The sequence below is a fragment of the Megalobrama amblycephala genome, linkage group LG12 (assembly GCF_018812025.1).
Source record: "Megalobrama amblycephala isolate DHTTF-2021 linkage group LG12, ASM1881202v1, whole genome shotgun sequence".
Taxonomy (NCBI): domain Eukaryota; kingdom Metazoa; phylum Chordata; class Actinopteri; order Cypriniformes; family Xenocyprididae; genus Megalobrama; species Megalobrama amblycephala.
The window spans coordinates 28,876,576-28,904,154 of record NC_063055.1 but is presented as its reverse complement, the minus strand read 5'-3'; the positions used below and the strand labels follow the sequence as shown (position 1 = coordinate 28,904,154).

General features: G+C 37.5%; 2 protein-coding genes across 5 annotated transcripts; one reads left to right on the top strand and one right to left on the bottom strand.

The window, feature by feature from the left end:
* Positions 1-307: 307 nt before the first annotated feature.
* Positions 308-5,802, bottom strand: orai1a (ORAI calcium release-activated calcium modulator 1a). The gene is made up of 2 exons (XM_048210408.1): positions 5,672-5,802; positions 308-1,797 (listed from the first exon to the last, which is right to left on the bottom strand). Exons 1-2 carry the CDS (start codon positions 5,783-5,785, stop codon positions 1,243-1,245), a joined length of 669 nt encoding a protein of 222 aa, XP_048066365.1. The 5' UTR covers positions 5,786-5,802; the 3' UTR covers positions 308-1,242.
* kdm2ba (lysine (K)-specific demethylase 2Ba) lies at positions 5,335-26,415 on the top strand. 4 transcript variants are annotated; one of them, XM_048210405.1, is made up of 12 exons: positions 5,883-6,019; positions 7,134-7,182; positions 8,692-9,043; positions 15,095-15,361; positions 16,695-16,838; positions 17,886-17,972; positions 18,474-18,782; positions 18,868-19,874; positions 21,473-21,636; positions 21,722-21,883; positions 21,985-22,203; positions 24,948-26,415. In XM_048210405.1, exons 3-12 carry the CDS (start codon positions 8,987-8,989, stop codon positions 25,136-25,138), a joined length of 2,607 nt encoding a protein of 868 aa, XP_048066362.1. In that variant the 5' UTR covers positions 5,883-6,019; positions 7,134-7,182; positions 8,692-8,986; the 3' UTR covers positions 25,139-26,415. The 4 variants fall into 4 exon arrangements, with proteins under 4 accessions (XP_048066364.1, XP_048066362.1, XP_048066361.1 ...); XM_048210404.1 differs by having other exon boundaries at positions 18,465-18,782; XM_048210407.1 differs by lacking the exons at positions 5,883-6,019; positions 8,692-9,043 and adding an exon at positions 5,335-5,391 and having other exon boundaries at positions 18,465-18,782.
* Positions 26,416-27,579: the final 1,164 nt, after the last annotated feature.

Sequence of the window (27,579 nt, the reverse complement as noted above, 5' to 3'; positions counted from 1 at the left end):
ACAAATATTTTGTACAATTGTACACATTAAATGTTTATTGAGCAGCAGATCAGCATATTAGAATGATTTCTGAAGGATCATGTGACACTGAAGACTGGAGTAATGATGGTGAAAATTCAGCTTTGCATCACAGGAATAAATTACTTTGTGAAATATATTCAAATAGAAAACAGTTATTTTAAATTGTAATAATATTTCACAATATTACTGTTTTTTACTGTATTTTTAATTAAATAAATGTAGCCTTGGTGAGCAGACGAAACTTCTTTTAAAAACATTAAAAATCTTAGTGGTTCCAAACTTTTGGACTGTACTGTATATTTGATTACAATTTTAATTTCTATACCTGACCTTTGTTGAACTGTATATATTTGTGCTATTGCTAATTTGTTTTTAGTTTTTCTCTTCTTCACTCCAATTGTCGCATTCTCTCTCACTTTGTCATTTTTACTAATTTGATTAAACCTGGTTCTAAATTACTGGTGCAAATGTGAAACTTTCCTTTAAAAGCTTGCTTTAGAGCGACGATAACTTGGGGTGAAGCGCAGTGTGAAAAGCCCTTTTAAATCACTTCCAGGGTAAATCTCTGAGCCGTTTAATCATGTTTTATTCATTAACTGTCATACAGTATGCTTACATTTAGACTTATATGCATTATTCAGACTTATCTACTTTATGCAGTTAAGATGAAAAGAAAATGAGTCTATTGTTATAATACTGAAAAACATTATTAAAGCTTACTATGCATTTGGATGTAACAATTTGGCCTAACCGTAAACGGAAATTCTATAAAAGAACTGTAGCAAACCAAACAGTTCTGGCAAACATGTTGATGATACTATTGAATGACAATTCAGTGATTCAACTACTGACTCGGGATGTTAAAAAAAGCCTACATTTTTTTAATTATTGACTGTCACTGTTTTTGACTGACACTTTCCTTGCCGGAAGCATCCAACGCACTGAGAGAGAAATGAAAAGTTCCCCAAGTTCAGGCAACCAACAGCAGCAGCAGGGAAATAATTTTGCAGTTACAACAGAGTGATGGTACAAATTCCCAATCCATCTGTATTAAGGTTTGTATGTTCACATAAAAAATTAAACAAGGCATCACAATATTGTGATACTAACATATTGCAGAATCCCCGATTCCCACGTTCTAGTGTCTATAAATTTGCGACAACATTCCATATTTTGGGAAAGTGTTTGGTGTGAGAACAAGGACTCATATAGTTGCGTAGGCTAAGCAAAATTCGCCTCTCCCCTGTTATCCAGTTGGTTTTGCATCTGAGTGATTTTGGCCAGAACCTCCAACTCCTCGTTCTGCCGCTCTGTTTTGTGGCTGACCAGTGAACGGTAAAAATGCACAGCGAAAACGATAAACACCAAGCCAAAGGGCACCATGATGGTGGTAGAAGCGATTGCCGCGGCTTCCCCTGGGCTTATGCCTTCAGATAGAGTTACATTCTCTTGCTTGTCAGGTGTTTTATTCTTCAGAGGAAGGAACTTGACCCAGCAGAGAAGAACCACCTCTGCGAGAAACAGAAGGGTGCCTATGACGGTGGAGAAGGCCCAGGCCAGCTCGATGTGACGGTGCATCCGCTCATGTGGAGATTCCCTTATGGAGTTGAGGTTGTGGACGTTGCTCACGGCTTCCAGGTTGGGCAGGATACATGTGCTGATCATCAAGGCAAAGAGATGGACGGCCACCAGCACTGTTGTGCAGGCACTGAAAGCAACCAATAAACCAGGAGGGTAATTGTGATCTTCCTCCAACTGCACTTCCACCATTGCTACCTGAAAACACATTAATTGGTAACATAAGACCTCAATAAACATGTTTCAGCAACTGACCCAAAAGACCTTCGTTCATCTTCGGAACACAAATTAAGATATTTTTCATAAAATCCAATGGCTCAGTGAGGCCTCCATTGACAGCAAGATAATTAACACTTTCAGATGCCCAGAAAGCTACTAAAGACATGTTTAAAACAGTTCATGTGACTACAGTGGTTCAACCTTAATGATATGAAGAGACGAGAATACTTTTTGTGCACCAAAAAAACTAAATGTTTTGTTTCCAATCAGTGGTTCGGAGCGTGTATCAAACTGCCATAATCACGTGAACCATTGAAATTTTGAAACGTTTTGAAACACTTATGACCTAAAGAAGCCTCGTTTACAGAAACCACGTGACTTTGGCAGATTGATACACGCTCTGAACCACTGATGATTCGAAACAAAAGATTTGTAAAGCTTCGAAGCTTCATGAAGCAGTGTTTTGAAATCACCATCACTAGATAGTGTTAAATAAAGTGATTATTTGTTTTTTGGCACACAAAAAGTATTATCGTCGCTTCATAACATTAAGGATAAACCACTGTAGTCACATGTACTGTTTTAAATATGTGTTTAGTAGCTTTCTGGGCATCTGAAAGTGTTAATTATCTTGCTGGCAATGGAGGCATTACTGAGCCATCAGATTTTATCAAAAATATCTTAATTTGTGTTCTGAAGATGAACGAAGGTCTTACGGGTGTGGAACGACATGAGGGTGAGTAATTAATGACAGAAATTACATTTTTGGGTGAACTAACCCTTTAATACATCAGACCACATGCACAGCTTTGAAGTCACTCCACTGAATTATATGAAATTGAAAATTATTCCTACAATTATGATTTTTTATTTTATTAATTTTATTATTTTTATTTTATTATTTTTTATTATTTTTTTTAAAAAACAACAACATTTTTTAAAAATAATCATTAGCTATTGACATTTATTTCTGGCATACAAGAAAAAAAAGGAAATAACTACATTTGAAATTACATGGCAGTGTTATTTTAGTATCATTGAGATACTATTATAGTTTTTATTAATATTTTGAAGGTTTTTATTTTAAATTTTTCCATTTTTATTTTTGTTAAGGTTTTAGTATTTCTATTTATTTATTTATTGCCATTTTATTAGTTTTTGGTTTTAAATACATTTGTTTTTATTCATTTTTATTTCAGTTTTAGTTTAGTTACCGTAGTTTGATATATCAAGTTAAACTAAATGAAAGTGAGAAATGTTGCCTTGGAAACTAGCGTAAACATTTTTTTCCCCTGTTAACATTTATTTGACTTGATCTTTTTTACGGTTTTAGTTTGATATTGTTAGATTAAAACATTAATGTTTGCATCTAACGTTACCAATGTGTCTGGAATGATCTGGAATTGGATGTGACCAATGAGAATTATATAATCCTAATGTAAATGGATTAGATAAACTTCCAAATATATTTAAATTATAAATTGAAAGTTTAGAATGAAATTGTGACAAAATGTTGAAGAATTTTGTTGCATTAGCTCATTTTAAATTGAACAAGCCAAAAAAATCCATTCTCTGAAAGCAATTCTCAACATCTATGCAATTTTTTACTATATTATTAACTATATTATTGATTTAAAAAATGATTTTTTTCCAGCATGGCAGACACATTTTTAATTTGGCAAACAAGCGTGTGACCTCGTTCTTCTTCAGAAAACACCACAGACCACAAGCCTTCTGTGAAAGGGGCCAGAAACAGCCCAACAAGTTACAGCCACAGATATGAAAATGAGCTTCGAAGTCAACAGCAGGTTACAGTAGAAGTGCTCTACTCTTGTGTAGTGCATCTAAACAATCTGAAATGTGTAATTATGTTTCACCGATCTCTTAAGAGACAGACATTTATGATCTGCAGTTTCTTCATGCCACACCTATTCATTTCATTTCCTGTTTTTCTGCGCTGATAGAAAACAGACTAAGCTCAAGCACAATAATCACTATATTACACCTTTTGCCAATCGCTTTACACACATTTCCGGAAAAAAAAACATTTCTGGTTCTCAGGTGGATGGAGAGTCTGTTCAGCAGGGAAACAGTAGTAAGAAAATATGCTTATAAATATTCTTACAGTAGCAAAAATAATATTCTCACCAACTTTTAAAGGGGAAGAGACAATGCTTCCCATATCTTTTGTTTTTGTAATCAAATGATGTGGTGCGTTCAATCAAACTCTACAGTATTTTAGTGTAAATTCATCTCTACAATATGAACACTGAGCATGACGTGCCCTCATATTAATATTTTGGCATTTTAGTTTACTTTTGTAGGATTTTGTGTTGCGTCACCACTTGATTTCTATCTAAAAGCAAAAAGTGTTGGTGTATTGTGAAAAACTCTAAATGCCATCAGGGAATAGCTGTATTCATATAAAACACAAATGTCAATTTCTTATAAAACTAATTTAATAGTATTTCAAGTCTTTTCTATAGTGCTTTTCACAAAACAACTTTACAGAAATGTATGGCATGATGTTAATAATACCTTAATGCCTAATTGTTCACGTTTATCAGTTTATTATTTTACACCTATCACTGGTAACAGAAATACTTAACCCATGGTTCTACATTTAATTTATAATGGACTTTCATCAGTTTACTACTTAACACAACACTGTCAAAAAGGAAGTGCATTTCCTGTTACCATGATGTAATGCCATTTCCTGTTGCCATGATGAAATGTCATGAAATGGATCTTCCAGCAAACGGAAACCTGTCACAGTGAAGATATCGAGGCCCTTACAAATGTTTACTGTAACTGCAGTTGTTGCCAAAATTCTAGTTATTGTAACTACTTTACAATCATAATTTTTAATACGACGCCTCCTCGCAACATTGTAAGAAGTTTTAATAATGTATTTTTGATATTACTTGGGGTCAATAGTATACCCTATGAAAATGAAGACCTCTTTATTGTACTGTATAACAATTAATGTAGTGATTTTGGTATTTTTGTGTATACTATGATTACCCAAAAAATTAATTACGTAAGAGACAAAACTTATTAACAAAATTTGTTTATTTAATAAATAATTTAAAAATTATTTATGTGTGGAATGTCAATTGAATTTAGCAGTGTTTTGGTTAAACAAATCTTTTAAATGAATGAATCGTTCTCGTTTACTCATGTTTTTCGTTCACTCAAAGACAGACTACAGCAGTAGCCAATAGCATTCGAGCTCGTATTGCGAAGCAACATTTCATTGGTTATGCCAACTGAACGAATACGCCCCCTTCACTGACGGAATCGCTGAGATTCGGAGCAGCGCTAAAAGAGAAAACTCTTTCGTGAAATAACCGAATTAACTCAGACAACCAGTTATTTAACGATAATCTGCAAACGGACTAAACGACAGGGAGACGGCTTTCGTTCAGGATGATGCTTTTCAGAGTTTCTTAATGGATCGGAGGGTACGCTAATGAATATTTTAATATTCCTGAATAACAAAAACAACACTCTTGTCGCCCCCTACTGGCACGCCAATGGAAAGCACAGAAAGGGCCACTGAATCGTTGAAAGGTAATGAATCTTTTTAGTCAGTGGATTCAAAAATTCGCCTGACTGGAATGAATTAAAATCCTCACCACTGAGGGCACCAACAACTAACACTTTTAAGAGATATAAAAGCTAAACTCTCTAGCCCTCTGATTACGCTGTATCCATGACAGGTGTCGTTTGCAAATCAAAGTGATTGACATGTCACGCGTCGTATTACAACGCTATAACTCTGGAAAAGTTGCCAGGCTTCCGAGCGTTTCTCATTTACATAAGTGTTAAGTAATTACTTTTATTAACTCACCATAGCAAAGCCGGAGAGCAGGGCAGAGGTTCTGCTGGTCGCCTTCAGCTTAGCTCGACTCAAGTAAAGTTTTCTCCATGACAAAGCTTGAAGGGAGTGCTCGTTAGAACTCATTGCGCTCCTTTTGTTGTTAGTCCAGAAGTTATGAAACTTTATGGTTTAATCTGAGATCGCCTTTGTATCTTCTTGGTTACCCTTCGTACGTTTGCTGGAGCCCTTCAACGCGATGTGGCATACTCAGATTGTAAGATGACTAACTCCAGTTACCCTCTTCTACATTCTGTTTCATGAGAAACTACAAGTCGAGCTACCCACAACACACCGCTGACGATCACTGCGCAGCTGACGGTTTGTGGGATTTGTAGTCATGCTGTATTTGAACTGTCATGTCCTAGAATTTTGTTGCCACACACACACGCACACACACACATACATATATGGATATATAGATATATCTTGTCACAGATTTTACATTCCATCAGTAAGAGCAGTGTTAAAGTTGAATTAGCAGAGCTTTAGCACTAGCCTGTACATAAGATATTGCAATCCACAACAAAATGGGAGACATATGAGAGTTCAAAAGAGAACAAACTGTTGTTCTGCATTTGGCTCTTGTGTGACCAGGACAGCAAGTCTTCGTGGTCTATCGAGAGCTATGGTATCCAGGTAATGTTGGCATACCACCACAAACCACATCTGTTGACGCAAGAGGAAGCTCTCTGAAAGGGATGTCGAGGCAGGTACTAACCTGGATTGTATCCAAAAAGTATAAAACCACGGCTCCCCTGTTTCCACCAAAATTGTTCGTTGAGAGCACCACTGTACAGAGTCAGTATTCATGTTCGGGCTGCTATAGCCAACACTTGTCTTGTGCTAGTGCCAAATGTCAGTTTCAATGGTGCCAACAGTTTGCACTGGGCTGTGGACAATGTGAAACATGTATTGTTCTCTGATAAGTCCACCTTCACTGTTACAGTGTGGAGAAGCCCCAAAGAGGTTTAACACCTGGACTGTCACTGCCCGGAGTGAAGCACAGGGGTGGATCAGTATATGGCATTCCCTACTGTGCTTGATGGGTGCGTCACTGGCAAGAACTACCGAACCGTTCTGGAGGATGCAGATGTGCACCTAATTGTTCAGGCATTGTACCCTGAAGGGGGTGTCGTGTATCAGCATGATAATGCGCCAATACACACAGAAAGACTTGTGACAGAATGGTTTGATGAACATGAAAGTGAAGTTGAACATCTCCCACGGCCTGCACAGTCACCAGATCTAAATATTTTTAACCCACGCAGGGGTATTTTGGAGGAATAATTCAGAGAACGTTTTCCTCCACCACACACACACACACTCACACATTATTACTTATTAGCACACTTAATTCTTGACCCAAAACAGTTTAACCATTAAACCCACCAGAGGTTTCAATGTCTGTCTTGCCATTTTGTTTTTCTAACAGGTGCAGAATCTGAACATGGCATCAGGAATCTGTATGATGAATGATTAAGGTAATCTCTCTACCTCTTCTTTGGTGGTTTTTGTTTGTCTATAGCCTTTTTACAACTGATTAAGAAGTACGCAGCCAAATATAGCAGCTATATGGATGCTGTTGTGTGTAAGATACTAAAATGGGGTTTTATCTGATCTATTTTTAAAATTTACCAAAGGTTTGACATTATAATCATTACTGTGGTATTTGTAGATTATAATAACCACAGGTCAAACCACAGGTGGAACCCTATTACAAAGGTTACATCAATGTAATTGTAGTTTCTAGGTCATTTATTAATAAAAATTGCAGCCTCTGCATATTCAGATAATATAACTACACTGCTATAATTGTAGCAAAATGATTGAGCTTGATTGTTAGCATTAATTTTTAGCATTAATCAGCATTATCACTGAAATACCATACTATAGTTAGTGTTACTGTATTAACACTATGGTACATTTTCATAATAGTTTTTTTTTTTTCATTTGACAACAGTGTCACACACTAATATTAACTAATGAACCTTATTGTAAAGTGTTACCAAAATATTTTCAGCTAGTTGCCAAGGCAACATTTCTTTTCATTTAGTTTAACTTGAGGTACTAAAATAACAAAAGTGAATACAAACTGTATAGAAAAAATTAATAATAATAGTAAAATAAAAATAATGTCAAAAACGCATTACAAAATGACTCAAATTTAAATGAAGATTAAAACAAAAATAAAACGAAACTTCAATGTCTCAGTTGTACTAAAATAACATTCCTTTTGACTCAAAACCTTATAGTTACTGAAGTCCTAGCGACAACTTTGCTGTGTGACAACTAGCCCCGGTCTCCCCTATAATGCCTGATGTTCAAGACAGCTTCATACAGATATGCTTTAGTTAGTTTTTATATTAACACTATTACAAAAAAAAATTAATATATAGCCTATTTTTTTATATATAAGACACTTTTTTGTATTTTACATTTACATTATAATAGTATCCGTGTGGCAAATTGATTTCCTTTTTGAGTATTTCTCATTACAATTAAACAGATTGTTCTGGAGATTTCAGTCTTTTGATTTAAATCTTAATATTTGATGAATACATTTTGTATTTTAATTCAAACAACATAAATGAGAATGCCCAAATCTGCCATTCAGCGTTTCATTAGAAAAAACGCTGACTTATTGAAATTTCCTAAATGAAACAGAGGCACTTAAATGTCATATATTTGACCTTTGTCATTCAAATGAGCATCCCACCATGTTTCACTAACATTGCTGTATAAGACTTTCATGCACCAATGGTTGCAGAAAGCAACACAGCAACACATTAGACCGAAACAATCAAACCCAAGTTAACCGATAACTTCCTGTATTTGTAAGAGGAAGACAACATCAGACCCTCTGAATCACTCGCAGAGCGAGACCTTGCTCTCGCATGGTAATGTCAGTAGTCCTTTTGTGTGCAGCAGTGCCTCCCCTCCCCCTCTCCATCTCCCACCCAGACCCACAGTACAATGTGTGCTCTTTGTAGGCAAGCCTGTAACTGGACGCCAGGTGGTCTGTGATTGGCTGAGTCGAGGCCCCCTCTCCCCCGTCTTCTTTTTCTGGTGCATATGCATGAGATAGCAGGCTGGTGTGTGCCTGTGCAGCTGCCTGTTCCAGACAGGAAAAGAGAGGGAGAGAAACAGGAGCGAGACATTGGGGAAGGTTAGAGGAAGAGGAATAGAGAAAGGAAATCGGGTGAGGAGACAGAGGGCGACTGTGATTGGGGGGTTGTAGCCATGTCTATGTTCTGTTTGTCTGGCTGGCTATGAGATCAGGCAGCTATGGCCATGTCACTGAGCGCCGACGATGAGGATTACGACTCGGACACAGCCGAACAGGTCAGCTCTCTCTCTCTTTCTCCACATACACACAAACAATTAGCTGCCTTCTCAGGTTCCCTTCCTCGTAGCACCATGCCTTTCAAACAAGGCAATGTGTTTTCTCCACCTCCTCCTTTGCCTTCCTCACCTTCTTATCTCTCCATTGTTTTTGAGTTTTTGAGTTTTGCTTTATTGCAGCAGTAATAATAAGACCGGAGAGGTTTCCATGCGACAGGAAAGAAAACACTGATACAACAGAGAAGAGTGGTATCACCACTGAGCCTCTGTCTTATTGTTTGTCTCCATTGAGCTTCAGTTATCAGTTGTGATTGGTTTGACACATGCATGCTTCCTTTAGAAAGACTTGTTTTAAGGATAAAACACGCTCTTATTGCTTTACCTTTGTGTTTGGATGTGGTTTATACTGGTTTGTCTCATTTGTTTTGTTGGGAGAACTAAAATGTTGTAGATATAGACTTTTTTGGTTGCGATGTACTATGATTTTCACACTTGTGCAGGGTTTTTAGGGAGTAAAACCTGTATTTAAAGGAAGTCTAAAGTTCCTTTAAGCAACAGCATGACTGGACATGTGTTGCCCTTAAGTTCCCTTCCCATGATGCTCTGCTGCTCAAACTGTTTTCTAGGAAATGGAACATCACGCTTGGTTTGTTGTTTTTAAATGCGGACAAAATCTAGACTAGAAAACTGTTTTTCTTTTGCACCCATTTGAAAGGTTAAAAAATTATTAGGGACACAAGCGTAATTAGTGTAGTATTTTATTTTCCTAGGGAACATAACATGCTAATTTTTGCAAAAGACACCTTTGAATATATATATATATATATATATATATATATATATATATATATATATATATATATATATATATATATATATATATATATATATATATATATTTGTGTGAGGAAGCATGCACATATGTGGATGTTATTGAACCAAGTAAGCCACATGTGCTCACTAACAACACAAATAATGTGTGCATTTCAAATCTCTTAATCCCTGTTGTGACGTATAACTGGGTCCCGTGTCTTTAAAACAGTTTCTTTAGCTGTTGAAGACTGGGGGAGGGGAGGAGCAAAGTATGTGTGGAGTGGGGGGGACAATAGGAAGGCCCTGCTGCTCTTGGGCCCCTGTCTGAATTCATCTTGGGTAGTCTATAAGTCAAAAGATACATTTGCTTAGACTCTTTAGGCATGTGTTTGATCTAAGGGTGTGGCCATTATAGTGAATTGTTTGGGGGCAAATTTCATGGACATTAGCAAATTGATGTATGAAGTTCATTTTGCTCAGAAGTCACTTTCAAATCAAGCAACTTTCTGTAAAACGTAGTGAATCCACATTACCAACTTGAACCCATTATGAAATGTGCATGGGGAAATCTTTCGGCTTCATACGAAATTCCTGATCACATGGGTTCCCATTGAAATGACTGAATTTCATTTTGAAAAGAAAATTCGCTAAACACCGGTAAATGTGACTGCACCTTAAAGGGTTAGTTCACTAAAAAATAAAATTTCTGTCATTAATTACTCACCCTCATGTCGTCCCAGACCCGTTAGACCTTCATTCATCTTCAGAACACAAATTAACATCGTTAAAATAGTCCATGTGACTACAGTGGTTCAACCTTAATGTTATGAAGTGACGAGAATACTTTTTGTGCACAAAAACAATGAGTTTATTCAACAATTTCTTCTCTTTTCCCTGTCAGTCTCCTATGCTGTTGAGTCAACACAGTGCAGCACTTCCGGGTTCTACGTCAAAACGGCGACTCATTTTTGGCCGGCTCCTGCATCAGCATCACACACATGTTTTGGTGTACTGCGACGACCAATACTGAGTCGGCGTTCGGACGTAAACACGGAAGCACTGTGAACTGTGTTCACTACGTCAACAGCATATTATTTTTGTTGTGTTTTTGCGCTCAAAATTTTTCTCGTCGCTTCATAAATTAAGGTTGAACCACTGTAGTCATGTTGACTGTTTAACTACAATTTAATACCTTTCTGGACCTCAAAAGGTGCAATGACGTTGCTGCCTATGTAAGGTTCAGAATCCCTCAGATTTCATCAAAAATATCTTAATTTGTGTTCCAAAGATGAACGAAGGTCTTACGGGTTTGGGATGACATGAGGGTGAGTACTTGACAGAAATTTCATTTTTGGGTGAACAAACCTCTAAAGCTTTAATCGATTAGACAGATTTACTTAAATTGCACAGTGGTTTGATCTTCAAATGTTTGTCTCTTACACAGAACACCTCAACAAAGTTCAATATGTTGTCACTGACTTGGTCATCATTGTCGTGCAGAGGCGGTAGTTTTCACTCCTATGCTAGATCAGTGGTTGCAATGAGACCTTATGACTCAATGCATCCTTTGACTTGTGTCATGGTATGGGCATAATAAATTACCAAAAATTAAACCTATAAACTCTCACCATGAGTAAACATATTCACACAGACTGTACATTGGTGTGTAGGATGTGTAGATGATCGCATCTACAACATGAATGAATGTTTTAGGAGAATAGTGTGTTTGTTTGTGATGCGTGGTCATGTCAGAATGAGTGACCAAACTTAATTTCCTATCATTCTCTGTTAAATAAAGCAAATGTAAATGTAAAGCATCAGTTGCACACCTAAACGACATCCTTTGCTCTGCATTTTGTTGCATTAGAGCTAAAAAGCTTCCTGTCTTTTTCAGGAAGTAGACAGTGAGAAATGAATATGAAATTGCTCAGCGTATCCATTTTATTCAGACTAAAATCACTTGAACAGACATAGCAGCATAATTATTATGTATTATAATTATTATATATTATCGTAATTATAATTATTATAGCTGGGAACTTCCCATGAGGGCTTGAATGCATGTGGATTTTTCAGAATGGAGAATAATTATATATATATATATAAAAAAAACATGTCTTTATGTTAACTACATGCTGATAGGAACGAGGAGCCCTGCGGAGGTAACATGATGTCCCTGTAGACCACTGTGGTGGAATGATTCCTTCCAGACCCAACAGCAGATCATAGATTATAGACTATTGACTGGTAGAACATTACAACCAGCCTGCAGAAGACATTAAAATCAATGAGGCTCCACAGAAAGAATAGTCTGTGCTATTTGTTTATTCATCTATTTTGCTGGACTCACATAGATAGATCTCATAGACTTCATATCCATTGATTTTTGCAGCATATAATAGAAGAGTAACTGGAGAACATCTCAATGACCTGATGTTTTACTTTCTTCAAAAGGTCTGATCTAGGATCAGCTTCATCAGTCCAAACAGTAATTTGTTTGAGGTTGAGATTACATCTTAGGTTCTCATACACGTTTAGCCACCAAAGAGCTGATGAATATTGCCTGTGATACAGCATTCTTTTTGAAATGTCTATCTTTCAAATTGGGTTTCACACTCGGACCGCAGGAATAGAGGTCACAGCTGTGATGTATCACACCAAAGCACAAAAACACTGTTGTCCTTGATAGTAAGCATTCTTATAGTCAGCAGTCTGTACCGCTCTGCAGTCCCCTGAATCTGTTATGATGCAACATAGTGCCAGGGAATGGTTGTGTTCTAGTTGTTTTGGTGTGAAGGAAATTATGTCGTATAGAAGAAGACAGGGTTTTGCAAAGGCAGGAATACCTCTACAGTAGTATTTGCTTTTAATGTCTAAAACATCCCATTAAGATGAATATAACACCATTAATCTTGACTGCATTTCAGTTTTACTATTTAGTCCCTCAGAGGAAATATCTCAGATGTAATGCAACGGGAAACGAAATCATTAAAATTGGACGTTGAACCCAATCGTCAACCACTTCCCCCTTCTGAGCCAATTAAATGTTGAATAGAAGTGTTCCTTCACTCCACCAGTCAGCAAGAACTGCTGTGTTGCCATGGTTACATTGCAGAAGGACAGACTTCCAGTACTGCACTGCAGTTTTGTGCTTGTGTTGTAATGTATTCATTATCTGAGCTGAGGAGGCAAGATAACGACACTGTGTAAATGGAGAAAGCTGATATTAGGATTATTTTAGAGAGGATGATGATGATGATGCTAATATAAGATATAGTAATGTTAAGCAAGATGCTGTGAGGTGTGAAAAATGCAAGCTGACGTAATAAAGAACGAATTGTTCTCTCATATATGCATCTGTAGCACCTGGTGAAAATCCCTTTTCTCCTTTACAAGACCACTTAAAAAAAACACTGTAGGAACACTTTGACAAATCTGTAATTGGAACGTTAGTCACTTTGGATAAAGCTAAATGTAATGCAAATTAAGTTTAAATTACCTTACTATGCAACTGACATAATGTAAATGTCAACCTAATGCTAATTGTCAGTATTTTATGTGCTATATGTTATACTGGGCTAGCTGGAAATACATTTCTATTTTGATTTGGCATTGTTGCCAGTTTCATTTATAGATATAGTAGCGATTGCATCATGGCTCAGTGAGTCAGAGCTTATGCAGTAATGCTAGACCAGAGTCCTGAAAACTACTAATGGGTAGAATTTAAAATATTATTACATCTCCAAAGTACTCTTGCACATGATCTCCTCTGTAACCAGAACAAATTTGCTGGAATCCACTATTTCGGCTGCTTATTACTACATTAGAGAGCAATCGCAGTGATCCAAATAGCAGAGCAGCATAATGAAGTTTTTAAATAGGTTATATTCCAGTAGCTGGGCTGCATATGCAATTCAAAAGAGGTGCATAGTCGAGTAAGAAGTGATGATAAACAATAGCTTTCAAATCTCAAGGGTGGAAGAATAAAGGATATGAGCATAGATTATTTTAAAGCATAGCACATAGTGCAGTAGATTCATACAGGGATGGTGGGTGGGTAAACAGTCAATAAGAGGGACTGGAAAGAGCTTTGAAACAATGGAGAGCTGTATAATGTGCAGAATGAAGTCATTACAGAAGAGCACCGGTGATACTCAACACTTAATTTCTTCGAGTTAGCTAATCACATGTGAACCAGGTGCCCCTGTGCCATTTTTGATACTTTTTTTGGCAAGCAAATGGTATAAAGGAAACGATGTGGGCTGCAACTATGCATTTTTCTTTCTAGTTAAACATTAAACCAAAAGTTTAGCCTATTAGCGTCCAACAATACAGCAAAATTCATTAATATCAAATCTCAAATAGAACCAGCTCATAACAAAATTCTGAAACAAAAACATGAGCATTTCACCCATGTTCCCAGATGTCTCTTAATGAATGCTAGATTTCTAAAGAGATATAATGAAAATCTCTATTGTCGCATTACAGCAGTAAATTCAGATGTGTAAGTGCACAAATGCTTAAAGGGTTAGTTCAGCCAAAAATGAAAATTCTGTCATTAAAAACTCACCCTCGTGTCGTTCCAAACTCGTAAGACCTTCGTAAATGCAGTACAGCGTTACGGGTTCTATGCCGGTGCTGCGCTGTGTTTACTATGTCAACAGCGTAGAAGTGTTGAATAAAGTCATTATTTTTGTTTTTGTTTTTTTGCGCACAAAAAGCATTCTCGACGCTTTATAACATTAAGTTTGAACCACTGTAGTCATAGACTATTTTAACAATATCTGTACTACTGTTATGGGCCTTAAAACTGGTAATAACAGTAATGAGCTCTCGGATTTCATCAAAAATATCTTAATTTGTGTTCTGAAGATGAACGAAGGTATTATGGGTTTGGATTGGTTAATTTTTGTGTAAAGTAACCCTTTAGGAGAAAGAGAGGCAGGGCAGGTGGATGAATCAACGAGTGAACCTAAGTTTCGTTTCACCCCAAAATCAAAAGAAAAGCATACAATTTGTATTTTGTAAAACAATACAGTAAATCAAAGAATAATCAAAACTGTCAGATTGTACTTTTAAAAGCATGTAGGTGATTCTTCTGTTTTAAGCCTCAAATTTGCCTTTAGACTGTAGCTGGACCATATTTTAGTGTTTTTTTGGCAACAGTGTCTTCTTTATGGCCGTAAATCTACTTTTACTTTATTGTTGAATTTTTATTCTTTTTTTTTTTTTCATCAGCAACGGCTACCGAACAGACCCAAGCCTAAAATGGCTGCATCAACAGCTACAACTCCGGCAGCAACCACTTCTTCATCCACTGCTACAGCGGTCAAGCTGCCATCCAATCGAACCTCCTCTGGAGCTCGCCGCAGGCGCACACGATGCCGGAAGTGCGAGGCATGTGTGCGGACGGAATGTGGAGAGTGTCACTTCTGTAAGGACATGAAGAAGTTTGGAGGACCTGGTCGAATGAAGCAGTCTTGCATTATGAGACAATGTATAGCGGTAAGAAACTAAATTCAAACAGACACTGAGATGATTCATGAACCAAATGTGATACATTAAATCACAACCCCATTTCAGAATTTTTTACTTGAGAGACACCCATTTTTAGATAAAGTAGATTGTTTTTGAAATCTGGTGTTTTTAAATAAGAATAAAATGTAGGAACAGCCTTTGTGAGGAATCTACTTTAACCAGACCTCTGGGCTGTTTACTTTCTGAATTCAACTTCATCGCTTACTTCATAGAGAAAATGTATGAGGAACTGGTAGATTTCTAAGTAGATGTAGCAAATGGATATATATCAATATAGACAATTTAATCATTTAGCAAACTGAAATCCAGAAGATATGCCTGAACTTTACAACCAAAGTTAAAGGGATAGTTCACCCAAAATTGAAAATTTGATGTTTATCTGCTTACCCCCAGCGCTTCCAAGATGTAGGTGACTTTGTTTCTTCAGTAGAACACAAATGATGATTTTTAACTCCAACCGTTGCAGTCTGTCAGTCAAATAATGGGAGTGAATGGGAACTTGGATCAATAAGAGTCGAAAAACCTTGCATAGACAAATCCAAATTAAACCCTGTGGCTCGTGACGACACATTGATGTCCTAAGACACGAAACGATCAGTTTGTGCAAGAAACCGAACAGTATTTATATCATTTTTAACCTCTAAAACACCACTATGTCCAACTGCATTCAGCACTCGCTTAGTGAGGTCTGATCGAGCTCTGACAACAGAAGTGATGTCTAGCACTCATAGAAGTATATGCGCGAGACATCACTGCTGTTGTCAGAGCGCGATCAGACCTCACTAAGCGAGTGCTGAACGTAGTTGGACATAGTGGTGTTTTAGAGGTAAAAAATGATATAAATACTGTTCGGTTTCTCGCACAAACCGATTGTTTCGTGTTTTAGGACATCAATGTGTCGTCACAAGCCGCAGGGTTTAATTTGGATTTGTCTATGCAAGGTTTTTCGACTCTTATTGATAGAGTTCCCATTCACTCCCATTCATGCATTATTTGACTGACAGACTGCAACGGTTGGAGTTAAAAATCATCATTTGTGTTCTACTTAAGAAACAAAGTCACCTACATCTAGGATGCGCTGGGGGTAAGCAGATAAACGTCAAATTTTCATTTTTGGGTGAACTATCCCTTTAAGGTAAAAATAATTCAGTTGAATAGTTTAATTTTATTAACCATCACCGTAAAATGTGCGTATACCTATATATGTGTGTTTTATTTTATTATATTCATATTTTTTAACCACACATTTTCAAAACTGTTAATATTCTGGATGTTAATGTGTTGGCATGTGATTCCACAGCCTGTGTTGCCGCACACAGCAGTATGTGTGGTGTGTGGTGAAGCCGGTAAAGAAGACACACTTGATGATGAAGATGAAAAATTTAACGCCATGCTCATGGAGTGCTCCATCTGCAATGAGATTGTCCACCCAAACTGCCTCAAGGTCAGACTAACTGAACCCTAACCTAACCACTGACTTAAAGGGTTAGTTCAACCAAAAATGAAAATAATGTCATTAATTACTTACCCTCATGCCATTCCACACCCGTAAGACCTTCGTTAATCTTCGGAACGCAAATTAAGATATTTTTGTTGAAATCCGATGGCTCAGTGAGGCCTCTATAGCCAGCAATGACATTTCCTCTCTCAAGATCCATAAAAGTACTAAAAACATATTTAAATCAGTTCATGTGAGTACAGTGGTTCAATATTAATATTTTTGGTGAACCAAAAAAACTAAATAACGACTTATATAGTGATGGCCGATTTCAAAACACTGCTTCAGGAAGCTTCGGAGCATTATGAATCAGTGTGTCAAATCAGCGGTTCGGAGCACCAAAGTCACGTGATTTCAGCAGTTTGTTGGTTTGACATGTGATTAACGCTTAACACTAATCGCTAACACGATTCGTTTAATGCTCTGAAGCTTCCTGAAGCAGTGTTTTGAAATCGGCCATCACTATATAAGTCATTATTTTGTTTTTTTGGCGCACCAAAAATATTCCCGTCACTTTATAATATTAATATTGAACCACTGTACTCACATGAACTGATTTAAATATGTTTTTAGTACATTAATGGATCTTGAGAGAAGAAATGTCATTGCTGTGAATGCAGGCCTCACTGAGTCATCGGATATCAACAAAAATATCATAATTTGCGTTCCGAAGATTAACAAAGGTCTTACAACAGTGTGGAACAACATGAGGGTGAGTAATAAATGACAGAATTTTCATTTTTGGGTGAACTAACACTTTAAATAATGTTCTAAAGTAAATGGGAAGCAGTGTATTCTGTGCTCTCTTTTGTTTTGTGTGGGCGGAAAAGGAAGGAAGGAAGATATTGAACTGAAGTGCATGTTAGTGGGTGGCTCTGTTTTTAACACCCTTTAGTTCCCTTTTAGTGTGTGGTGGTGTAATGTATTCACATTGCTTAGTGAGAATGTGTCTTCATAAACCGTCTTGGACATCTCGGTCTCTTGCCTGTACAGGTGAAGGATGCAGCTGGGGTAGTAAATGATGAGCTTCCTAACTGCTGGGAATGTCCAAAATGCAATTACGCTGGGAAAACTGGAAAAGTGAGTATTTGGGGAACAGCAGTGCAGTTGTTTGGTAGTTTACAACAAAGATTTTAAGAAATGATTGGAGTTATTAAAGTTCTTTATTATCAAATTTATATGGTATACAGTTAAGCAGTGATATGTTTTTGTAATTTTTTCATTAATTTCATACTTTATGAACTTGCGTTGTCTCACATATTTAGTTCCTGTTTTAATTTCTTACAAAAAGCAATGTAGGGACTTGTGTTTCTCAGTCAGAATGATAAGGCCATAAGAAAACCGCCAAACCATATCTAGATGCAAATAAAATGCAAATGTGATCATTTTAATTCCGTTAAGTAACTGACAGTTTGTCAAGCTCTTTCCCTTTATATAAACTCTGAAATGTTTTAGCAAATAAGTTGGAAATGTTATCTACAGGAAATAAGTTATACCAATTAATTCTTGGTGAACAGTCCATAACATTCATAAGGTATAAAGATGTCTTTTGTATTTTCTTGCCACTCTTTGGCCTGCAAGCAAAAACGGGGCCCAGGCTTTAAGTACGCATCCAACCTGCCAGGGTCCCTGCTGAGGGAGCAAAAAGCAGGACGTGACGGTAGAGAGGAAGGGGACCAGACATCAACAGGTGCAGCATCCATCAAGAGGAAGAGTGAGAGGGAGGAAACTCCCAGACTGAAGACTGAGGATCTACCCTCGCGTCTACCCCCACTCTTGACCCCCAGTGGCCTGCCAAGACCACGATCCGAAGTGCCCAACTTCTTGAGGAAGAAGAGGAAGTTATTTGACGATGATGAAGAGGAAGAGGAGGCTAGTGCTAAAAAGAAGGTATCATTCATACAGACAAGAGTTATTTGCATAAACAAATCTGCTGTAGTTTTTCATTTACTTACTTTGTTAACATATTTTTTAGCCGAAGAAACCCTGGAGGCCTGAAGAGCCTTTGATTCCCAAACTCTCTCACATGAAAACAGAAGAGGAAGAAGACAACTCTGATGAGGAAGAAGAGAGGCAGGAGAAGCGAGAACCGCCTCGCCGTTCATTTAAGAAAGACTACAGCACAGTGAGAAAAGAGGAAGAGCGTGAAGAAGAGAGACGGGAGGAGAGAGATTCGCCTTTCAGATCCCTAAAGGAGTTTAACACCCTAAGGAAAGAAGACGATCAAGAAGAAGAAAAAGAGGAAGACGATGAAGAAGAGGATGAGGAGAGTAATGGCAAACGAGGCAGGGACAGCAGCCCTGCACTGAAGAACCATTCTTTATCGCTTGAAAGTGACGCATCACGGTGCAGCTCCCCAAGGGCAGGGCCGAGCAGCGAAGGCAGTGAGACGCAAGAAAAGGCACCACGCGCTCGGGCGAGGCGACACCGCCGCAAGCCCCCTAACCGCCAGCTCAGTGCAGAACTCAGCAAGCAGCTTAACATGGAGATCCGTCGCACAGAGCATTCACTAGCCAATGAGAACCAGCAACCACTCAAGAGCGAACCAGAGGACAGCGAGAACGAGGAACCAAAGAGAGGCTTACGGAACGGGACTACAGGGAATGGAGGAGGAGGTGGTGGAGGAGTAGAAAGGGGAGCAGGCGGAGAGGGAGGAGGGGAGCGGCCACACTTACGAGCAAGGGAGATGAATGGGACGTCTTGGGAGCTGCGGCACTTCTACCCTCCTCAGATCACCCCACTTGGTTTGAACCGCAGTTCACCCACAGTCAGACCACTTCCTGCACGTTCCCCTCCCAAGTGTGTTCAGATGGAGCGGCATGTGATCCGGCCACCTCCAATTTGCCCTCCACCTGATAGGCTACCACTAGCTGATGGGCGCAATCACATAGCTCCCAGAGAAGCATGGTTGGCTATCTTCGGTCACTTGAGCCATCGTGAACTTTGTGTGTGCATGCGCGTGTGCCGGACATGGAATCGCTGGTAAGAGAAACCTAAAGGCTGGTTTATCTTTTCACACTTAAAACTTGAGGCTTCTTATCTCTGGCCCTATCCCAAATGACACCCTCAGCACTTCCAGTCCTTCTCAATTAGTTGTGGGTGACATTTTGATACTGTTGAGTAATACAGTGTTTCCCAACTCTATTCCTAGGGGCACACCAACAGAACACATTTTCAAACTTTTCCTGTTCAAACACCTGATTCGACTCATCAGCTTATTAAAGGATTAGTTCACTTTCAAATTAAAATTTCCTGATAATTTACTCACCCCTATGTCATCCAAGATGTTTATGTCTTTCTTTCTTCAGTCGAAAAGAAATTAAGGTTTTTGATGAAAACATTCCAGGATTTTTCTCCATATAGAGGACTTCAATGGCCTTCAGATGGTTGAAGGTCAAAATTACAGTTTCAGTGCAGCTTCAAAGTGTTCTACGCGATCCAAGACGAGAAATAAGGGTCTTATCTAGAGAAACCATCACTCGTTTTGTAAAAATAAATAAATAAAATGTTTATACATTTTAACCATAAATGCTCATCTTGAACTAGCTCTCTTCTTCTTCTCTATCAGAATTCCAGCAGTGTAGACACTGCTAAGTGTATTACTGCCCTCCACAGGTCAAATTCTGAACTAAATTGTCATATACAATATGCTAATGCAAGAATATAACAATTAGTTCAAACTTTGACCTGTGGAGGGCAGTAAAACACTTAGCAGCGTCTACACTGCTGGAATTCTAATAGAGAAGAAGAAGAACAGAGAGCTAGTTCAAGATGAGCATTTATGGTTAAAACGTACATCATTTGTAATTTTTTATAGAAAATGAGCGATGGTTTCTCTAGATAAGACCTTTATTCCTCATCTAGGATCGTGCAGAAAACATTGAAGCTGCACTGAAACTAATTTTGACCTTCAACCGTATGGAGAGGCCATTGAAGTCCACTATATGGAGAAAAATCCTGGAATGTTTTCATCAAACACCTTAATTTCTTTTCGACTGAAGAAAGAAAGACATGAACATCTTGGATGTCATGGGAGTGAGTAAATTATCAGGAAATTTTTATTTGAAAGTGAACTAATCCTTTAATATGGACTCCAAGACCTGAAATGTATGGGTCACATAAAGAAGACCAAAATTTGTTCTGTTGGTGTGCCTCCAGGATCAAGGTTGACAAATACTGGGATAGTAGACCGTTGTAAAATCCCATTTCAACCATGAATTGACAAATAGGACATCCTACAGCAGGGGTGTCCATTCCTTCCTACGGATGGTCACCTTCTTGCAGAGTTTACCTTCAACCCTAATTAAACACACCTCAACCGGCTACTCAAGGTCTTCAGGACTTCTAAAAACTTCCAGGTAGCTGTGTTGGAGCAGACTGAAGCTAAACTCTGCAGGAAATTGGCCCTCCCAACAGTCTCATGAACTTAACAGACATGTGCAAACAAAGGCCACGAGAATGGAAGTGCCATTTTGGGACAGGTCCTATGTATGATTATTACAATTACATTTTATAGTTGGTCACTATTAGATCTGTGGATTTATGGTTTTAATTTATATTTTTTTTATTCATCTGTTCAGGTGTTGTGACAAGAGATTATGGACTCATATCGATTTAAAGCGTTGTAAGTCCATCACCCCACTCATGCTGAGTGGAATAATTCGCAGACAGCCCATCACTTTGGACTTGAGTTGGACCAACATCTCCAAGAAGCAATTAAGCTGGCTTATAAACCGATTACCAGGTCAGTGTTCATGTGAGCGAGTATGTAGATCCACGTCATCCAAATTTGTGTAGCTATCACTAAAGGCCTGTGCGTTTGGATGCAGGACTGAGGGTGCTCCTACTATCGGGTTGTTCATGGGTGGCCGTTTCGGCTCTCTGCACATCCAGCTGTCCTCTACTGCGTACTCTAGATCTGCAGTGGGTGGAGGGGCTCAAAGACCCCCAAATGAGGGACCTACTTTCCCCTCCGACTGACAACAGACCAGGTATTATACAACACTTCACTTCGATATGTGCATATCCAAGAATCAGAATCAAATACATACAATACAGAATGCATATTCTTTAATTTGGCTTTCTCTAACAGGTCAGATGGACACACGCAGCAAACTACGAAATGTTACTGACCTGCGTCTGGCTGGTTTGGACATCACGGACAGTTCTCTGCGTCTCATAATTAAAAATATGCCTCTACTCTCCCGTCTGGACTTGAGTTACTGCAACCATATCAATGACCAGTCAGTAAACCTGCTGACTGCTGCAGGGACCACCACTAGAGACTCCCTAACCGATGTCAACCTTTCTGGTAATTGCACTGTTTAAAAATTCAGCCACAAATGCCATTTGTAATACTACAACAATTAATATTCCCCACAAGTTAATATCCCTTTTTCACCAACACAGTGCTGGTTTCAGAGCTGGACCAGAGCCCAATCTTGAACTGTTGTTTCCATCATTGTTCCCTTAAGGCTAATTCACACTGCTCCAACGCCAACAGATGTGTTTATTGGGTTAGATGTGTTTATCAGATCAGTCTGTTGCACCAACTTAACATATTTAATCTGCGTTTGTCAGTCGTGGAATGTCTTAGCAGTGATGTAATCCGATGATCGCGTCGCATTGGTTGGAATAAAGTGTCTGCAATGTGAACTAGCCTCTAAACCTGGTCTCGAACCAAAAACATTAGCAGCTAGCGGGCAAGAAAATGCCATAACCATTTAAAGCTTCCAAAACAACAACTCAGTCTGGCTACATTGACACAAAAAAATGCTCTTATTTTAATCAGTGAAGATGTCAATGCAGAAAGCATCCAATGTGGGCAGATTACGTAATTTGGCTCATAAATTAGTGGAATTATGGGCCTTTTCAGAGTGAGATTCCAAGGCACCGGTATGGCAAGTCGTTTTAACTTTTATTTATTCTCAGGATATGAATTGTTGATATCAACAATTCAATTCTTGATATCAGGAATTATATTTCTACGGTGGCCCAGTAGTGCACAACACAACAAAATTAAAAAAGCAAACACAACACAAAGAAATCGAGTCACAACACAACGTAAACAAGCCACAATCGAGCCACAACACAACGGAATAAAGCCACAACACAACGGAAATGCTCCCGACCACTAGGGGGCTCTCAGAGCTCGGTATTGTTAGTATTCCTTGCCAATGTTTTATAGAGTTGGCAGTGATATGAATACCACGATTAGTTTCAACAGTATATAACACTGTATATCGACATGAAATATTAATTCAAAATCACTTGAGTGCACAATAGCTTCATATTTATACCTGTGAATGATTTGATGTGCTACCACGGCGAATGATGAAGGGAACGTCTGACAATTCCACCAAGTGGTTAAAACGTATAATTTGTATTCATTAAAATTACTTTTAACATTTAAAAACAGACATGTTGAAATTACAAAGCTTGTCAGTCTTACCAACAGGAAGTAACAAGCTTTGGAATTTGAACATGTCTGTTTTTAAATGTTAAACAAAGTCATTGTAATGAATACAAATTATACGTTTTAACCACTTGGTGGAATTGTCAGACGTTCCCTTCATCCGTGGTAACACGTCAAATCATTCACAGATATAAATATGAAGCTATTGTGCACTCAAGTGATTTTGAATTAATATGTATGAATTATGTCGATATACAACGTTTACATACTTAAAACTAATCATGGTATTGATATCTTTATAAGACTGTCGACTTTATAGAACATTGGCAAGGAATACTAATATTAACGAGCTCTGAGAGCCCCCTAGTGGTTGGGAGCATTTCCGTTGTGTTGTGGCTTTATTCTGTTGTGTTGTGGCTTTATTTTGTTGTGTTGTGGCTTTATTCTGTTGTGTTGTGGCTTTATTCTGTTGTGTTGTGGCTTTATTCTGTTGTGTTGTGAACTTATGTTTGCTTTTTTAATTTCGTTGTGTTGTGCACTACTGGGCCACCGTACATTTCCACTAGTAACAATGTAAATTCTTGATATCAGGAATTGCATTTCCAATAGTTAAATCTAGAATTCTTGATATCTGTATTTGTATTTTCACTATTGAAATGTCACCATAGACTGCCATTCAAATTCAGTTGTTGATATCAAGAATAGATTTCTTAATAGTTGAAATTACAATTTCGCATATAAGAAATACAATTCTTACTAGTAAAAAATATAATTTTGATATCAATAATTACATTATTACTAGTAAAAATGCTAATTTTTGATATCAAGAATATTCAATTGTCACTATAGTTGAAATGTCAGTTCTTGATATCAACAATTGAATTACTACTAGTAAAAATGTTCATTTTTGATATCTGACAATATATTTCTGATATCAATATAATTTCAGATATCTAAAATGACTTTTTTAGTAACAATCACATTCATGATATCAGAAACTAACATTGTCACTAGTGACATTCAAATTATTGATAACAAAAATTAACATTGTTACTAGTAGCAATTCAGTTGTTGATATCAAGAATAGATATTTGCACTAGTAACAAAGTAATTAATGATATCAAAAGTTATGATTTTTACTAGTAAGAATTGTATTTCTGATATATGAAATTGGAATATCAACTAGTAAGAAATCAATTATTGATATATACAATTGAATTTGAATGGCACTAGTGAAAATACAATTACAGATATCAAGAATTCTAGTTTTTACTAGTGAAAATTGAACTGTTGATATAAAGAATTAACATTGTTACTAGTAGAAATGTAATTCCTGATATCAAGAATTGAATTGTTGATATCAAGACATCATATCCTGAGAATGAATAAAAGTCAAAATGGCTTGCCATACACCGGCACTATTTCAAAGAAAAATGCATATCAGTTACTCTGTCAGGACCTATGAGAAAAATTACTTAAATGTTAAACCTGTGTATCACAAGAGTTGCATTGGTATACTTAGGACCAGTTGGACCAGTAAATAGTTTAAAAAAACTTTGGGTTCACTGAGTCTAATGCTGTAAAACTGTTAATTCCCCCTCACTGATTACTGATCTCTTCTTTCTTAATTCTCTCTTTAGTGTGCAACAGGGTCACTGATCAGTCACTGAGTTACTTCAAACGCTGCGGAAGCATCTGCCGCATTGACCTGCGATTTTGCAAGCAGGTGAGCCGACAGGCATGTGAGCGCTTCATTGCTGAGATGTCCGTCATCGTTCCCTTCAAACTGCAAGAGGATAAACTGCTCCAAAAACTACACAGCACCCCCTAGTGTCTGGGAGGAAGTGAACACCAGTCTAAAATGATACCATGTATCAGGTGCACTCATGTGTTCGGACTTAAACTGGATTCGCACATTTAAAAAAAAAAAAAGCACTGCAACACGTATGTGGACAAAGCGTTTTGTCAGACATAGAGCAGACACATTGTACTTAAAGGCACATAATTCTGCTCCTATTCTGAATGGTGTATCCTGATGATGGACTTTATTCTTCAAATTCTGTTAATCTTTAAGAGGAGATTTATATGTGTTATTACCAGGAGATTGTATTTAAATTGTTGTGTAGTAGAAAGCAGAGGAAGCAATGGGTATATAAACACACAACATTCACAAAATGCTCACTGGATACCCAGACAGCAACATAGTGTCAGCCCAGATCCGGCCCAATCTGGTCCGCGTGTGATCCACGTGTACAAGATCTGGGCCACACTATGTTGCTGTCTGGAACAACACTTAATTCATGAGAGAGTAAGCATGAGTGTACATTATTCAAAACCCTTCAAACAGTTTTTTGTATAAAAGATGTATCAGTTCAGATTTCTGTGCTGTTTGGTTCAGTCCTGGATATATGTATTGTTCTTTTTGTTTTTTAATATAATGGAATTTTTAAATATCTCTGTCCATTTTATGTCATCAGTATTGGAATTTTCCAGTCTGATCAGCATTTTTCAGTCACAAGTTTTGACTGCTTTGAATTTCAAGTACTTGCTGTTCTAATCTCAAACAGGTATTGAAGTGAAATTTGTTATTATGAGGTCTATTTATAAACCAGTGCCATATTCCATCTGTGTTGTTTTACACAGTTGTAACAGGCAAGTCAGTAGCCTGTATTTCATAGCTATGCCTGTGTAGAGTGCAGTTCTACAAGTGTTAGACAAAACAAATTGCTGATTATTTAATCTTGTTAGCTCAGTAATTTGTTTTGTTCAACACTATCAAGTAGTTCTGCATTTTATCCATGAGGTCAAACAGCACTTTGGTGAACGTCCATGCAGTATTTGTCTATGAAAGTCATCATGTGCTTTTTATTCCTTCCACAGTGATTATTATTGTAAAATGGTAATTGTTATGATGACAGATGATTTTAATGGTGTGTATTATTGTGAGTTTTGTCTCAGGATGATGACTGTCAGAAAGAGGAAGTCTGCCATTTGATCTAAGCCACCATACTTGTACCACTATAAATTAAGGCGTTGTTCGCCATCTTAAACCTTCTAATGTATATTCGGCTATTTATATTTGTATGTAATTAAAAAAAATTACTGTGAGGCATTTGAAAAGGGAAGTTATTTTCCACCAAAAAAGTAAATGTGCCTGTATTAGATATGAAACTTTAAATATGAAATTTGAAATGTTGCTTAAAGCAGGGAACATTTTAAAGCCAATGTGAAGTGCCATTTGCAGTCTATTTTACTTTCATAAGCTTTTACTTTCATAAGCTTTTCAAAAAGTCGATTTTGATTTCTGCTTTAAAGGATTAGTCCACTATCAAATAAAAATTTCCTGATAATTTACTCACCCCCATGTCATCCAAGATGTCCATGTCCTTCTTTCTTCAGTCGAAAAGAAATTAAGGTTTTTGATGAAAACATTCCAGGATTATTCTCCTTATAGTGGACTTCAATTGGCCCCAAACAGTTGAAGGTCAAAACTGCAGTTTCAGTGCAGCTTCAAAGAGCTTTAAACTATACCAGACGGGGAATAAAGGTCTTATCTAGCAAAACAATGGGTCTTTTTCTAAAAAAAAAATTAAAATTATATATGTATTAACCATACTCTCGTCTTGATCTAGCTCTCTTCTTATTATTATTAGAATTCCGGCAGTATAGATGCTGCTAAGTGTATTACTGCCCTCCACAGGTCAAAGTTTGAACTAATTGTTATATACTTGCACTAGCATATTGTATATGACAATTTAGTTCAAACTTTGACCTGTGGAGGGTAGTAATACACTTAGCAGCATCTACACTGCCGGAATTCTAATAATAATAAGAAGAGAGCTAGATCAAGACGAGCATTTGTGGTTAAAACGTATAAAATGTTTAATTTTTTTTTAGAAAATGACTGATGATTTCGCTAGATAAGACCTCATCTCGTCTGGTATCATTTAAAGCCCTTTGAAGCTGCACTGAAACTGCAATTTTGACCTTCAACCATTTGGAGGCCACTGAAGTCCACTATAAGGAGAATAATCCTGGAATGTTTATCAAAAAATTTATTTTCGGCTCAAGAAAGAAGAACATGGACATCTTGGATGACATGGGGGTGAGTAAATTATCAGGAATTTTTTATTTGAAAGTGGATTTATCCTTTAAATATTTCCGATTTCGGTACTGATTTAAAGATGCAGTGTGTACATTTTAGCGGCATCTAATGGTGAGGTTGCGAATTGCAATATTGAGACGCTACGGTGGCCAACACAGGACAAATAT